Source organism: Hyla sarda, chromosome 9, assembly GCF_029499605.1.
Source record: "Hyla sarda isolate aHylSar1 chromosome 9, aHylSar1.hap1, whole genome shotgun sequence".
NCBI classification, from domain to species: domain Eukaryota; kingdom Metazoa; phylum Chordata; class Amphibia; order Anura; family Hylidae; genus Hyla; species Hyla sarda.
Genome location: NC_079197.1, coordinates 178,442,761 through 178,458,643, shown reverse-complemented (window position 1 = coordinate 178,458,643; position 15,883 = coordinate 178,442,761). Strand labels below are relative to the sequence as shown.

Sequence of the window (15,883 nt, the reverse complement as noted above, 5' to 3'; positions counted from 1 at the left end):
ATTCCACCAATTTTTGGTCACATTAAATAATTTTATTGATATGTAGTATAGGTTATGTTTTATTTGCATATCCTCATTAATTTATTATGTTGCATTCACAATGTCTTAAATTACAGGAGAAAATAGCTGGTTCTGTGAGACCCTAGCGAGGCTTTCGTAGAACTCCGGCAGAAAATTCCGATTTCGGCTAAGAGGCGCACAACCCAAGTATTGTGAAAGGAAGCAGGCTTTATTAATTCATAAAACATGCAGTGGGAACGGGACAACACGTTTCAAAGGTTTTCCTTCTTCTTCAGGTCCTTTAGGACCTGAAGAAGAAGTAAAACCTTTGAAACGCGTTGTCCCGTTCCCACTGCATGTTTTATGACCTGAAGAAGGACCTGAAGAAGGAAAACCTTTGAAATGCGTTGTCCCGTTCCCATTGCATGTTTTATGACCTGAAGAAGGACCTTAAGAAGAAGGAAAACCTTTGAAACGCGTTGTCCCGTTCCCACTGCATGTTTTATGACCTGAAGGAAAAGCTTTGAAACGCGTTGTCCCATTCCAACTGCATGTTGAAGGACCTGAAGAAGGAAAACCTTTGAAACGCGTTGTCCCGTTCCCACTGCATGTTTTATGACCTGAAGGACCTGAAGATGGAAAACCTTTGAAACGCGTTGTCCCGTTCCCACTGCATGTTTTATGACCTGAAGAAGGACTTGAAGAAGGAAAACCTTTGAAACACGTTGTCCCGTTCCCACTGCATGTTTTATGAATTAATAAAGCCTGCTTCCTTTCACAATACTTGGGTGTGCGCCTCTTAGCCGAAATCGGAAATTTCGGCCGGAGTTCTGCGAGAGCCTCGCTAGGGTCTCACAGAACCAGCTGATTTCTCCTGTATCCACACCGCTTGCATAGCGGGACCGACGGCCGGCTGCCTCCCGATACTGAACACCGCTTCCAGCTACTTGCTACATGCGATTGCCAGTGTTGTGCCTGCCTGCACAACACCCATTGGTGAGCAATATTCCTATTTTGGACAACTGTCCAACCTTTTATAATAAGGATTAAATGCACTATATTGCGCCATTTCTGCATTTCTTTCCCTCTCCTAATGTCTTAAATTAGGCAACAGAAATCCTGCCAGAATAACTGCACAAATGAGAAGAAATATTGCTTATATTTTCACGCAAATGATAGACCCCCCCCCCCCTATGTCCATATTGTAATGATGCAGTTCTCTCTCCCAGCGGGAAGTCCCAGCACACTCTCACCCAACATGTAACACGTCTCTTCGTGGGTTGGGGTTTATTGCATCTTGGCGAACGTAATCCAAAGTAACCGATACCTACTGTGAACCACTTTCCTCTCCCAAGTAAATACAAGTTCCGAACCGTCGCGGAACAAGGAGACGCAGAACTTTTCCCTGAATCCACACGAACAGATGTCAAGCGAGCCGACGGAACGATAAAAAAAATTAAAAAAAAGATTGTTGGTCACGAAAACTTCAAACATTGGCGCGCCACCGCTTTTTTGCGCACATCAATGAGACGGAGCGTTTAAAAACTGGCTGCTAGATGTAAGTGGGGCTCTCACGCCCCATATGTAACGCTCTTCTCTCCATAAATTGAATGTCGCCTTTATAAAAAAGCTGCCGCGTCCTTTCAAGATGATTTTTTAGGATAATTGTTTCTGCCGCAAACATCATTATTTATCGGTTTTGAAAACAAGCCAACTGCTCGCGGTTCAAATGCGCGGAAATCTTGGCACGCGACAGAGAAAAAATGTTAATCTCGATTTTTTTTTCAGAAGTATAATGTTTTGCATCTTTTTATTACACGTTTTTGTCAAGTTCTTATCTCAAATCCGGGCACAGAGTCCTGCTCCTATCTGCGATCAGCGCGCGCTACTTTATAATCACTTCTCCTCAGCTCATTTAGGAACTTTTATAAAAGGGAAAGGCAGATCTCCACCAGATGCAGCTACCTTTTAGTTTCCTGTTTATACCTTGCTGTGAGTGGCCCCCGGGGACCAGGAACAAGGGAGGAGGGGGAGGGGGGGGGCTGTAAGCTGCAGGAAAACACAAGGTTACCTTGTAAGAGGCTGTTACCTGGCACCGACTCTATAGTAGGCGCCAAATTCTTTAAAAAAAGATTTAATGCAAAGCAGAAAGATTATTGAGTTTTCGCTGGAAGTCTCTAAAACTTGGCAAAGAGACCATGAACCAAGGCGACTCCTGGAAGCACATTTTGAGGCCAGGTTTGGGTTACTTTTATGTGCAAAGAGATTAAACTTTGGGATTGAACCTTGGGAGGTTTGTTAAAAAAATGTGGTCAAGTCGTGTAAGTGTTAACATATATTGCCCCAATAATATTCTCCCACTTCCTCACATTTACATATGGAGCCATTCAAAATGTTCAATAGTCAAGTCTTGGTGGGATTTTGCCATAAAGGGGTACCCTACCCTTAGACATCTTATCCCGTAATCTCCATGCTGCACCCGGCATCAGTTTAGAGCATTGGGTGCAGCGTCGAGGGGGCGTGGCTGTTGCATTGAGGGGGCGTGGTAGTGATGTCACGAGCAGGGTGTGATTGTGACGTCACAAGCCTCCGCCCCGCATCGCCAGTCATCCCGCACAGAGCAAAGGGGGTCCCCAGAAAGCTTGATGAAGGCCACACGAGGTGCCCGAAACGTTGCTGTAACACTTTGGTGATTTAATAAAGCCAGTATTAATCACTACTCCGGGAGTACTGCTGTGTTTCCATTTGCTATATAAATATAAATATATATATATATATATATATATATATATATATATATATATATATATACACTCTGCTCGAAGAAATGAAGTGAACACTGTGATAACACATCCTAGATCTGAATGAATGAACTAATCGTATGAAATACTTTCCTCTTTACATAGTTGAATGCGCTGACAACAAAATCACACAAAAATTATCAATGGAAATCAAATGTATTAACCCCTGGAGGTCTGGATATGGAGTCACACTCAAAATCACAGTGAAAAACCCCACTACAGGCAGATCCAACTTTATGTAATGTCCTTAATACAAGTCCCAATGAGGCTCAGTAGTGTGTGTGGCCTCCACCTGCCCGTATGACCTCCCTACAACACCTGGACATGATCCTGATGAGGTGGAGGATGGTCTCCTGAGGGATGTCCTCCCAGACCTGGACTAAAGCATCCGCCAACTCCTGGACAGTCTGTGGTGGATGGAGCGAGACGTCCCAGATGTGCTCAATCGGATTCAGGGGAACGGGCGGCCAGTCCATAGCATCAATGCCTTCCTCTTGTAGGAACTGCTGACACAAAGTTAGTACGGTCGGAAAAAAAAGACATGTGTCCATCAAGTTCAACCAGGGAATTAAGGGGTTGAACTTGAGGTCTAGCATTGTCTTGTATTAGGAGGAACCCAGGGCCAACCGCACCAGCATATCCTCTCTGAGGATCTCATCTCGGTACCTAATGGCAGTCAGGCTACCTCTGGCAAGCACATGGAGGGCTGTGCGGCCCCCCAAAGAAATGCCACCCCACACCATTATGGACCCACCGCCAAACCGGTCATGCTGGAGGATGTTGCCAGCAGCAGAACGTTCTCCACGGCATCTCCAGACTCTGTCACATCTGTCACATGTGCTCAGTGTGAACCTGCTTTCATCTGTGAAGAGCACAGGGCGCCAGTGGTGAATTTGCCAATCTTGATGTTCTCTGGCAAATGCCAAATGTCCTGCACGGTGTTGGGCTGTAAGCACAACCCCCACCTGTGGACGTCGGGCCCTCATACCACCCTCATGGAGTCTGTTTCTGACCATTTGAGTGGACACATGCACATTTATGGCCGGCTGGAGGTCATTTTGCAGGGCTCTGGCAGTGCTCCTCCTGCTCCTCCTTGCACAAAGGCGAAGGTAGCGGTCCTGCAGCTGGGGTGTTGCCCTCCTACGGCCTCCTCCACGTCTCCTGATGTACTGGCCTGTCTCCTGGTAGCGCCTCCATGCTCTGGACACTACGCTGACAGACACAGCCAAACCTTCTTGGCACAGCTCGCATTGATGTGCCATCATGGATGAGCTGCACTACCTGAGCCACTTGTGTGGGTTGTAGACTCCGTCTCATGCTTCCACTAGAGTGAAAGCACCGCCAGCATTCAAAAGTGACCAAAACATCAGCCAGGAAGCATAGGAACTGAGAAGTGGTCTGTGGTCACCACCTGCAAACCACTCCTTTATTGGGGGTGTCTTGCTCATTGCCTATAATTTCCTCGTGTTGTCTGTTCCATGTGAAATTGATTGTCAATCAGTGTTCTTCCTGAGTGGACAGTGGGATTTCACACAAGTGTCAGTGACTCGGAGTTACATTGTGTTGTTTAAGTGTTCCCTTAATTTTTTTTGAGCAATGTATTTAAAATACAACTTGTCCTGCAAAATAGAAGGACTTATAAAGCCTGACATGTAATACTGTTTATTACATAAAAATGCTTCTCTCTCGTTATCAAATTCAAAACCCCCCCCCCCTTGCACAAATCATCTGATGTGAAAGTTAGCTATGGAGGAGGGAGTCTATGGAGGAGGGAGGACGGAGCTCTGCCCAGCAGCTTTTGGAGAACTGCAAATTATAGATTTAGCCTGCAGAGCAGAAATCTGCTGAAAATTCCCATATACAAGTTATGTATAGGTCATAAATATTGCTGCTCCTCACATACAATGCAGCTTATAGTAGGTGACTATAAACAATGACGCAGGCGGCTATAATCTACGAGGGAATGGATCTGCGATTAAATTATTATTCGAGCGACATGTTTATAAGTGCGGCCATTTCTGCTTCACCTGACACATTGTTCAGATAGCGATGACGCCAAGATGCTGGAATCTTCTGTTAATTTCCTCCGGTTCTTTCACATTTATTTCATGTACTTGATATAATGAAGTTGATGTTGCGCCTCTCAGACGACCTGTATAAAATGTGATCATTATAGCCACCCGGCCCTGACCGCCGCGCCGAGGAAACGACCGAGACAATTACACCTGAATTTCTTACTTCGTGTCAATGATCTGCGGAAATTAAGATCATCCCTGAGGCGGCCGCCATTTGTCTTTTAGGATCTTCGCTGAGGTCATCTCCGGCTCCAGATCCAAGATGATGCGAATATCTAGATTGCAATTTAATGCGCATCTGATGTGTTTGATGAACATTCAGGAAAGTTATCGAGAGACGAGACATCGATGCGCAACAATGTATCAATGTATGTGCTGCGGAATGAAGAAGGGAAAAAGGAAGAGGAATATACAGTGGTCCCTCAGCATACGATGGTAATCCGCTCCAAATGGACCATCGTTTGTTGAAACCATCGTATGTTGAGGGATCCGTGCAATGTAAAGTATAGGACAGTGGTCTACAACCTGCGGACCTCCAGATGTTGCAAAACTACAACACCCAGCATGCCCGGACAGCCAACGGCTGTCCGGGCATGCTGGGAGTTGTAGTTTTGCAACATCTGGAGGTCCGCAGGTTGAAGACCACTGTTAGAGGAAGTTGTACTCACCTGTCCCCGCCGCTTCGGACCGTCACCGCTTGTCACCGCTGCCCGGGATGCCGCCCTCCTTCGCTAACAGTGGTCTTCAACCTGCGGACCTTCAGATGTTGCAAAACTACAACTCCCAGCATGCCCGGACAGCCGATGGCTGTCCGGGCATGCTGGGTGTTGTAGTTTTGCAACATCTGGAGGTCCGCAGGTTGTAGACCACTGTCCTATACTTTACACTGCACGGATCCCTCAACATACGATGGTTTCAACAAACGATGGTCCATTTGGAACGGATTACCATGGTATGTTGAGGGACCAATGTATATATATATATATATATATATATATATATATATATGAGATACATTTGTTGGATGTGTCAAATCACATTTCCGTGCATGTTACGTCGTGATGCCTTGTGCTGGACAAAGTCACAAGCAGAGGAGCAGACAGGAAGTGAAACCAGATTTACCCCCACCAGATGACTGTACAGTACCTGGTGTAAATCTTTCCTTCTCATAATGCAAATCACTACAGGAAGCTGTGAAGACCCTGAACAAGCAGAGGATGCTGGGAAGTAACATCTGCAGTTGTGGAGTATAATACCGACGGTCACTCAGATGTATCAGGGATATTGCACTTTCCCGAAATCTCCCAAATTCCTGCCTTGTTTGGGTCCAATGAGCGAAAGGCAAAAAACTGCAGCGATGATCTGTCTCCGATCGCCATCGTCTATCTTGTTGCACAAAATGTTTCTTAGTGGACGCCAAAAAAAAAAAAAAAAAAAACGAAAGCTATTTGTATAATATAAAAAATAAGGAGGACAGCGTTCTAATGGATGCCGCCCGTCTGGAGACCTGCACTCATTAGAAATCCTGAGAAGTTGTGTGAATTGTCGTCTCCAGAGAGATCCTCATCCTCCTCACCGCCATCTCCGCTCCCCGCACCTGTTTCCACATGATTTCTGTTAAATAACCTAATTCTTTTTGGCAATGACGGATTCTGAGCTGACGGTGACTCTCGTTGCCAGTGTCGGGATTCGCAGCAGATAATGTTGTCATCTATCATAGAAGGAAGCAGAGACCGCGAGATCCTGACAGACAGCGGCGCACCTGGACCTCGTGTGTCATTGTAAGGCTGCAGTATAACTATGTCTGATCATTACACCAGTGATGTCATACAGGGGGCGGGGCTGTGATCACATGTCATTATATTACTATTAATGTATATTATATCAGTGATGTCATACAGGGGGCGGGGCTGTGATCACATGTCATTATATACTATTATATTATATCAGTGATGTCATACAGGGGGCGGGGCTGTGATCACATGTCATTATATTACTATTATATTATATCAGTGGTGTCATACAGGGGGCGGGGCTGTGATCACATGTCATTATATTACTATTATATTATACCAGTGATGTCATACAGGGGGCGGGGCTGTGATCACATGTCATTATATTACTATTACTGTATATTATATCAGTGATGTCATACAGGGGGCGAGGCTGTGATCACATGTCATTATATACTATTATATTATATCAGTGATGTCATACAGGGGGCGGGGCTGTGATCACGTCATTATATTACTATTATATTATATCAGTGATGTCATACAGGGGGCGGGGCTGTGATCACATGTCATTATATTACTATTATATTATATCCGTGATGTCATACAGGGGGCGGGGCTGTGATCACATGTCATTATATTACTATTATATTATATCAGTGATGTCATACAGGGGGCGGGGCTGTGATCACATGTCATTATATTACTATTATATTATATCAGTGGTGTCATATAGGGGGCGGGGCTGTGATCACATGTCATTATATTACTATTATATTATACCAGTGATGTCATACAGGGGGCGGGGCTGTGATCACATGTCATTATATTACTATTACTGTATATTATATCAGTGATGTCATACAGGGGGCGAGGCTGTGATCACATGTCATTATATACTATTATATTATATCAGTGATGTCATACAGGGGGCGGGGCTGTGATCACGTCATTATATTACTATTATATTATATCAGTGATGTCATACAGGGGGCGGGGCTGTGATCACATGTCATTATATTACTATTATATTATATCCGTGATGTCATACAGGGGGCGGGGCTGTGATCACATGTCATTATATTACTATTACTGTATATTATATCAGTGATGTCATACAGGGGGCGGGGCTGTGATCACATGTCATTATATACTATTATATTATATCAGTGATGTCATACAGGGGGTGGGGCTGTGATCACATGTCATTATATTACTATTATATCAGTGATGTCATACAAGGGGCGGGGCTGTGATCACATGTCATTATATTACTATTATATTATATCAGTGATGTCATACAGGGGGCGGGGCTGTGATCACATGTCATTATATTACTATTATATTATATCAGTGATGTCATACAGGGGGCGGAGCTGTGATCACATGTCATTATATTATTATTATTATATTATATCAGTGATGTCATACAGGGGGCGGGGCTGTGATCACATGTCATATCACTTTTATATCAGTGATGTCATACAGGGGGGCGGGGCTGTGATCACATGTCATTATATTACTATTATATTATATCAGTGATGTTATACAGGGGGTGGGGCTGTGATTACATGTCATTATATTACTATTATATTATATCAGTGATGTCATACAGGGGGCAGGGCTGTGATCACATGTCATTATATTATATCAGTGATGTGATGTCATACAGGGGGCGGGGCTGTGATCACATGTCATTATATTATATCAGTGATGTCATACAGGGGGCGGGGCTGTGATCACATATCATTACTATTATATCAGTGATGTCGTACAGGGGGCGGAGCTGTGATCACATATCATTACTATTATATCAGTGATGTCATACAGGGGGCGGAGCTGTGATCACATATCATTACTATTATATCAGTGATGTCATACAGGGGGCGGAGCTGTGATCACATATCATTACTATTATATCAGTGATGTCGTACAGGGGCGGAGCTGTGATCACATATCATTACTATTATATCAGTGATGTCATACAGGGGGCGGAGCTGTGATCACATATCATTACTATTATATCAGTGATGTCATACAGGGGGCGGAGCTGTGATCACATATCATTACTATTATATCAGTGATGCCATACAGGGGGCGGAGCTGTGATCACATATCATTACTATTATATCAGTGATGTAATACAGGGGCGGGGCTGTGATCACATTTCATTATATTACTATTATATTATATCAGTGATGTCATACAGGGGGCGGGGCTGTGATCACATGTCATTATATTACTATTATATTATATCAGTGATGTCATACAGGGGGCGGAGCTGTGATCACATATCATTACTATTATATCAGTGATGTCATACAGGGGGCGGAGCTGTGATCACATATCATTACTATTATATCAGTGATGTCATACAGGGGGCGGGGCTGTGATCACATGTCATTATATTACTATTATATTATATCAGTGATGTCATACAGGGGGCGGAGCTGTGATCACATATCATTACTATTATATCAGTGATGTCATACAGGGGACGGAGCTGTGATCACATATCATTACTATTATATCAATGATGCCATACAGGGGGCGGAGCTGTGATCACATATCATTACTATTATATCAGTGATGTCATACAGGGGGTGGAGCTGTGATCACATATCATTACTATTATATCAGTGATGTCGTACAGGGGCGGAGCTGTGATCACATATCATTACTATTATATCAGTGATGTCATACAGGGGCTGTTCTTATGGCTAAGAATAATAATTCACCAAATACATTTCCCAATGTTGTCCCTGATGAAGCTATAAGTCCCCCCCCCCCCCTCGTCTTGTTTCCTGATAACATGTTTCCAGCACGTTCCCATCTTCAGTTTCTCCATGGACGCTTTAGATTTGTTAGTTACAGCAGAGCCGGCGATTTACGATGTGTCGAGCGATAAATCATTTTTAAAATCATGATGATATTACTCAGACCAGATGTGCGGACATATGCGTGCGGCGGGGGTGTAAAGCGCTCACGTGTCACACTTAATAAATGGTGATCCTCTCACTTTATATTCCTTTTATTTTTCGTGTTTGAAATAAATATCCCCCCCCCCCCCCCTTCACATTTGTATTTTTTATTTTTAGTGATTGTGTAATTTATAGAGGTTTCTTGTTTTCTGATTCAGATGTTCTGATAATGAATTCAGGATTGGCGCGCGCAGGACATGTGTTACACAATAGTGCGGCAGAATCTACACAGAATGCAGATTAAACCTTTATACTACAGTCCCCACATGGGGGGGGGGGGGGGGGGTGATCCTTCAAGGATACATTATTATTATTATTATACAGAGCGCATAGGGGACATCACATCAAAGTGTATACAAGATGTCCCCAAGATGTGGCTCTTTATTGATTGCAAGACTACAACTCCCAGCATGCCCTTACAGCTTTCAGTGCATCTCAATGTTGCACCTAATTGCCCTATCTGTGTCTCTACAGTGTTTGCAAAACTATAACTCCCAGCATGCCCTGACAGCTTTTAGTGCATCCCACTGATGTATTCTATTCCCCATCCTTTGGTTCTCCAGTGTTTGCAAAACTACAACTCCCAGCATGCCATGATAGCTTTCAGTGCATCCTACTGTTGATACTTATCCTCCAACCTGAAGCTCTACAGTGGTTTCAAAACTACAACTCCCAGCATGCCTGGAAAGCTTTCAGTGCATCCCACTGATGCATCCTATTCCCCAACCAGTGGCTTTCAGTGGTTGCAAAACTACAACTCCCAGCATGAAAGCCTTAACTGCACTTTTACATCTAATTCCCTAATCTGTGGCTCTTCAGTTGTTGCAAAACTACAATTCCCAGCATGCCCTGACAGCTTTCAGTGTATCCCACTATGGCATCCTATTTCCCAACCTGTGGCTTTTCAGTGGTTGCAAAACTACAACTCCCAACATGCCATGAAAGCCTTTTGTGCATCCCAATGATGCATCCTATTGCAAAACTACAACTCCCAGCATGCCCTGACAGCTTTCAGTATAGACCACTGTTGCTCCTTATTCCCAATCTGTGGTTCTAAAATACTTGCACAACTACAACTCCCAGCATTCCCTGAAAGATTCTGTTTTATCTGTATAATGCTGAACTATACGTGGTGGCTCAGAACATGGCCGCCTGCACTACCCGTACTGGACCGGCTCTAGAACGCCATGGGCGCCGTCCAAGGAAAAACGTTTCCCCCCTCCCCCCCCTCCCACCTTGGAGCTTGGGATGAATGATGTGAATATCCGACAGAATACGATTAGGCCCCGAGATTGACATGTAAAGAGCGCGGCACAGAACGCGGGCGGAAAGTGCTGACGTGTCTGGTCCATGTCAAGATTCCCATTTACAAAACTAAAGGCTAATCACATTTTCTTAGAATCACAGAGAACCAGTCGATAGTCCTGAGCGTTGTGTGCGCCGAATAACAAGGACCCGGCAGAAAAAGCCGCACGTAGTAAGATTTCACCTTGAACGCCGGGGAAACTATGTTTGTCTATAATAATGGAGGAATGGGGGTAGTAGTCACAAGTGCGCCAAAAACTGTGATCAAACAATGTTGGATTGTTGCTTCCCTAGAGTAAAGGATAAAATCTGGTTTCTACACTAGAGTAGTGTTTCCCAACCAGGGACGGGAAATACTGGGTTAAATGTAAATTACTTTCTTTCTGCCATAATCCTGTACCTTGTAGTCCTCCTGGTTCTGACCTTGGCCTGTCTGACCCTGCTGACACATTGTTGCTGGTGTGGGATCTTTGCATTGCTACAGTGCAGTGGTTCCTAACCAGGGTGCCTCCAGTGGCTGCAAAACCACTACTCCCAGCATGTCTGTTTGTATTCCTTGCTGTCTTCTTGATTTTGTTCTCTGTCCCATATCATGTAGCAACCAGTGGTTGCAAAACTACAACTCCCAGCATGGTTGACCCGACTATTCTTTGTCCTGTACCTTGTAGTCCTCCTAGTTATGACCTTGTCTTGCCTGACCCTGCTTGTTTGTCTGTTTGTATTCCTTACTGTCTTGCTGGTTTTGTTCCCTTATCATTTATAGCAGTGTTTTCCAACCAGGTGCCTCCAGCTGTTGCAAAACTACAACTCCCAGCATGGCTGACCCGACTATTCTTTGGCCTGTTGTCCTGTACCTTGTAGTCCTCCTGGTTCTGACCTTGGCTTGCCTGACTCTGCTTGTTTGTCTGTTTGTATTCCTTACTGTCTTGCTGGTTTTGTTCCTTTATAATTTATAGCAGTGTTTTCCAACCAGGTGTCTCCAGCTGTTGCAAAACTACAACTCCCAGCATGCCCGGACAGCCAACGGCTGTCCGGGCATGCTGGAAGTAGTAGTTTTGCAACCACTGGAGGCACCCTGGTTAGGAACCACTGCACTAGGGATCGACTGATTATCGGTTTGGCCGATATTATCGTCCGATATTCACTATTTTGGATGTTATCGGTATCGGCAATTACCTTGCCGATAATCCGATAATGCCCCCAACCCCCGCACTGCCCCTGCGCCCTGCCCCAGCCAGAGACCACCGCTGCCCCATTGCCTCCCCCATCCCCGGTTTTATAATTACCTGTTCCCGGGGCCCGGGGTCCGCGCTACTTCTGGCTCCTGCGGCGTCCTGCAGTACGCCGTGCGCTGCGCAATGACGAGTGACGTCCTCAACGCGACGTCACCGTCAGTGCGCACAGTGACAGCTCAGGACACCACCGGAGCCAGAAGTAGCGCGGCCTCCGGCCCCGGGAAAAGGTAATTATAAAACCGGGGATGGAGGAGGCAATGGGGCAGCGGCGGTGGTTGGACTAAGGAAGGGCAGGGGGAGAGAAGCGAGCGGTGATGGCGGTCTCTGGCCCGCTTTAAATCAATGATCTGCAGCCGCTTCTTCGAGGCCAAGGGGGTGGAGACATAGCCGATAACTTATACTGGAATATCGGTATAAATCATCGGCTATCCGCCTGAAAGGCCATAGATTATCCGTATCGGCCCTAAAAAAATTGATATCGGTCGATCCCTAAACTGCACTATAGCAATGCAAAGATGCAAACTATTATCCCACACCAGCAACAATGTGTCAGACTTGACCCCTTTAGATTACAACCCCACGTGTTGCCAGGTACAGCCAGTCATGTGACAACTAAACCTTGCCCAGGATTGGCTATAATACTTCTGTCCTCTTATGTGGCACCTTCGGGCACCAGCTGCAAACTCTGCACCTTACAACATAAGATACAACATAAAAGGTTCCTACACATTGCCGTACTACAATGTTCTACAGTAAAAAAAATAACTTGAACTTTTTCTGGGCGCTGGTTCTCCAAATTAGGCAGATGGACACGGTTTCATATCCAAAAGATATTTTTATTGCACTAAAACAACGCGTTTCCGGTCCGGACAGGACCCTTCCTCAGGTAAGGAGCTTACAGGTAACAGACAGGTGAGACACTGAAATACCCTTGCAGTGTCTAGTAAAGGTCACATCCATTTAGGTATTCACCAAAATTTCTTAAAATTTCTTAGATTCATAAAAACATTCAAAGTATATTAAAACAAAAAACAGTGTAAGAACATGTGATAAAAAAATATATATTATATTAAAATCATGTTTTTTGTAGCTGAAACCTTTATTTCAGTTTAAATAAAGAGGCGCATATCGCTCTCTTTTTTTCTCTCTTTGTCTGGTACTACAATGTTCAGCACTTCTGTACTAAAAAATTACTAGATTAAAAGGGGTATTCCAGGAAAAAACTTTTATATATATATTTATATATAGGTGAAATAGAATGCAGCACACCACTATTGCAGTCAAAACAAATTGATTTATTCCATAGCGTGCAGAGGACTACGTTTCACCGGTCTCACACCGGCTTTATCAAGTGACACTTGATAAAATCGGTGTGAGACCGGTGAAACGTAGTTCTCTGCACGCTATGGAATAAATCTATTTGTTTTGACTGCAATAGTGGTGTGCTGCATTCTATTTCACCTATCTGGATTTAGGAACCGGTGGACCCAGGCTCCAATTATGCGAGCACCCCATACTGACTATCACCTGATTCTACTTGATGTGCTGCTTCTATTTGGATATTATATAAATATATATATATCTATATATATATATATATATCACCTAGCTCCAGAAAGTTAAACAGATTTGTAAATTACTTCTATTAAAAAATCTTAATCCAATAATTATCAGCTGCTGAAGTTGAGTTGTTCTTTTCTGTCTGGCAACAGTGCTCTCTGCTGACATCTCTGCTTGTCTCGGGAACTGCACAGAGTAGAAGAGGTTTATTATGGGGATTTGCTTCTAAACTGGGCGGTTCCCGAGACACGTGTCATCAGAGAGCACTTAGACAGAAAAGAGCAACTCAACTTCAGCAGCTCATAAGTACTGAAAGAATTAATTTTTTTTTAATAGAAGTAATTTACAAATCTGTTTAACTTTCTGGAGGCAGTTGATCTATTAAAAAAAAGTTTTTTTTCCTGAATAACCCCTTTAATGCCCAGAGTCATATGGCCAAATGGCCAATCGACTTAAATATTCTGCTGCTTTCTAATATAATTTGGCTACACATTTCTCTCTATGATCATAGAGATAAGTGCAGGGAGGGGATAGAGAGGACTGTGCAGCTGTAACTGTATGACCACACAGTTCTTTCTATGATCATAGAGCTGAGTGCAGGGAGGGAATAGAGAGGACTGTGCAGCTGTAACTGTATGACCACACAGTTCTCTCTATGATCATAAAGATGAGTGCAGGGAGGGGATAGAGAGGACTGTGCAGCTGTAGCTGTATGACCACACAGTTCTCACTTTGATTATAGAGATGAGAGCAGGGAGGGGATAGAGAGGACTGTGCAGCTGTAATGTATGACCACACAGTTCTCTCTATGATTATAGAGATGAGAGCAGGGAGGGGATAGAGAGGACTGTGCAGCTGTAATTGTATGACCACACAGTTCTCTCTATGATTATAGAGATGAGAGCAGGGAGGGGATAGAGAGGACTGTGCAGCTGTAATTGTATGACCACACAGTTTATAGTGATTTATAGCGAGGATCACATATGCACAGTGGAATGGAGTAAATCTGCACAGCGATGGGATTAGATCTTTACAGCAGAGGGATTATTTCACTCCATTTGCAGAGGGTTAGGTGATAACTCTAACTAGAAGTTCTGTAGTACAGGGGTCACTTACCTTTCTCTTTTGACATCTTCTTTATACTGGGTCCAGTATCTTGGTCAGTGAGGTCTCCGTCTCTGGAGCCGGGTAACATGGCTGCATACAGAGAAGACGTTACTGAGGGACGGCAAGGGAAGGACAAAAAGACCAGGATTATATACTGAATGGCAAAATCCAGAAAAAGCGCAATTGGGGGGGGGGGGGGGGCAGGAGGGCGGAAGCAATAGGAAGAGGACAGAAGGGTGTAAAGGACACCGACAGGTGGGGTGAGGTGGGGATCACCAAGGTAGAGTACAAGAACAATGATAAGATGGTGAGGATGGGGTGAAATCATACAAGTGGGCGACAAAATGGGGCAATGGTGATGGCATGGGGGTGAGGTGGAGGTAAAATCCAACAAGGGCAAAGTGGAGAAGAGACGAGATGCAAACGATGGGTGGTCAAGAGCAAGGGCAAAGCTTCATGAAAAAGTGTGGACATCCAAATGTTGCCAAACTACAACCCCCAGGTCAGGTGGAAGGGCATCAGGATGTGGGTATGAAGGAACAGAACACTCATGTTATGGAGGAACAGAAGGCTCATGTTATGGAGGAAGAGAAGGCTCATGTTATGGAGGAAGAGAAGGCTCATGTTATGGAGGAGCAGACCACTCATGTTATAGAGGAAGAGAAGGCTCATGTTATGGAGGAAGAGAAGGCTCATGTTATGGAGGAAGTGAAGGCTCATGTTATGGAGGAACAGAAGGCTCATGTTATGGAGAAACAGAAGGCTCATGTTATGGAGAAACAGAAGGCTCATGTTATGGAGGAACAGAAGGCTCATGTTATGGAGGAACAGAAGGCTCATGTTGTGGATGAAGAGAAGGCTCATGTTGTGGATGAAGAGAAGGCTCATGTTATGGATGAACAGAAGGCTCATGTTATGGAGGAAGAGAAGGCTCACGTTATGGATGAAGAGAAGGCTCATGTTATGGAGGAACAGAACGCTCATGTTATGGAGGAAGTGAAGGCTCATGTTATGGAGGAAGTGAAGGCTCACGTTATGGAGGAAGAGAAGGCTCACGTTATGGAGGAAGAGAAGGCTCATGTTATG

The 15,883-nt window shown here is 44.4% G+C and overlaps 1 protein-coding gene across 5 annotated transcripts in view; it reads right to left on the bottom strand.

Moving 5' to 3' along the window:
- The window catches only part of DACH2 (dachshund family transcription factor 2), a 446,138-nt gene that overhangs the window by 72,945 nt on the left and 357,310 nt on the right, over positions 1-15,883 (bottom strand). For 3 of the 5 annotated variants that reach the window (XM_056538672.1, XM_056538670.1, XM_056538673.1), the window contains one exon: positions 14,807-14,908. In XM_056538672.1, the coding sequence (XP_056394647.1) occupies positions 14,807-14,908 (102 nt within the window). The remainder of the gene's footprint in view (positions 1-14,806; positions 14,909-15,883) is intronic. The other 2 variants (XM_056538671.1, XM_056538674.1) reach the window with 1 other exon arrangement.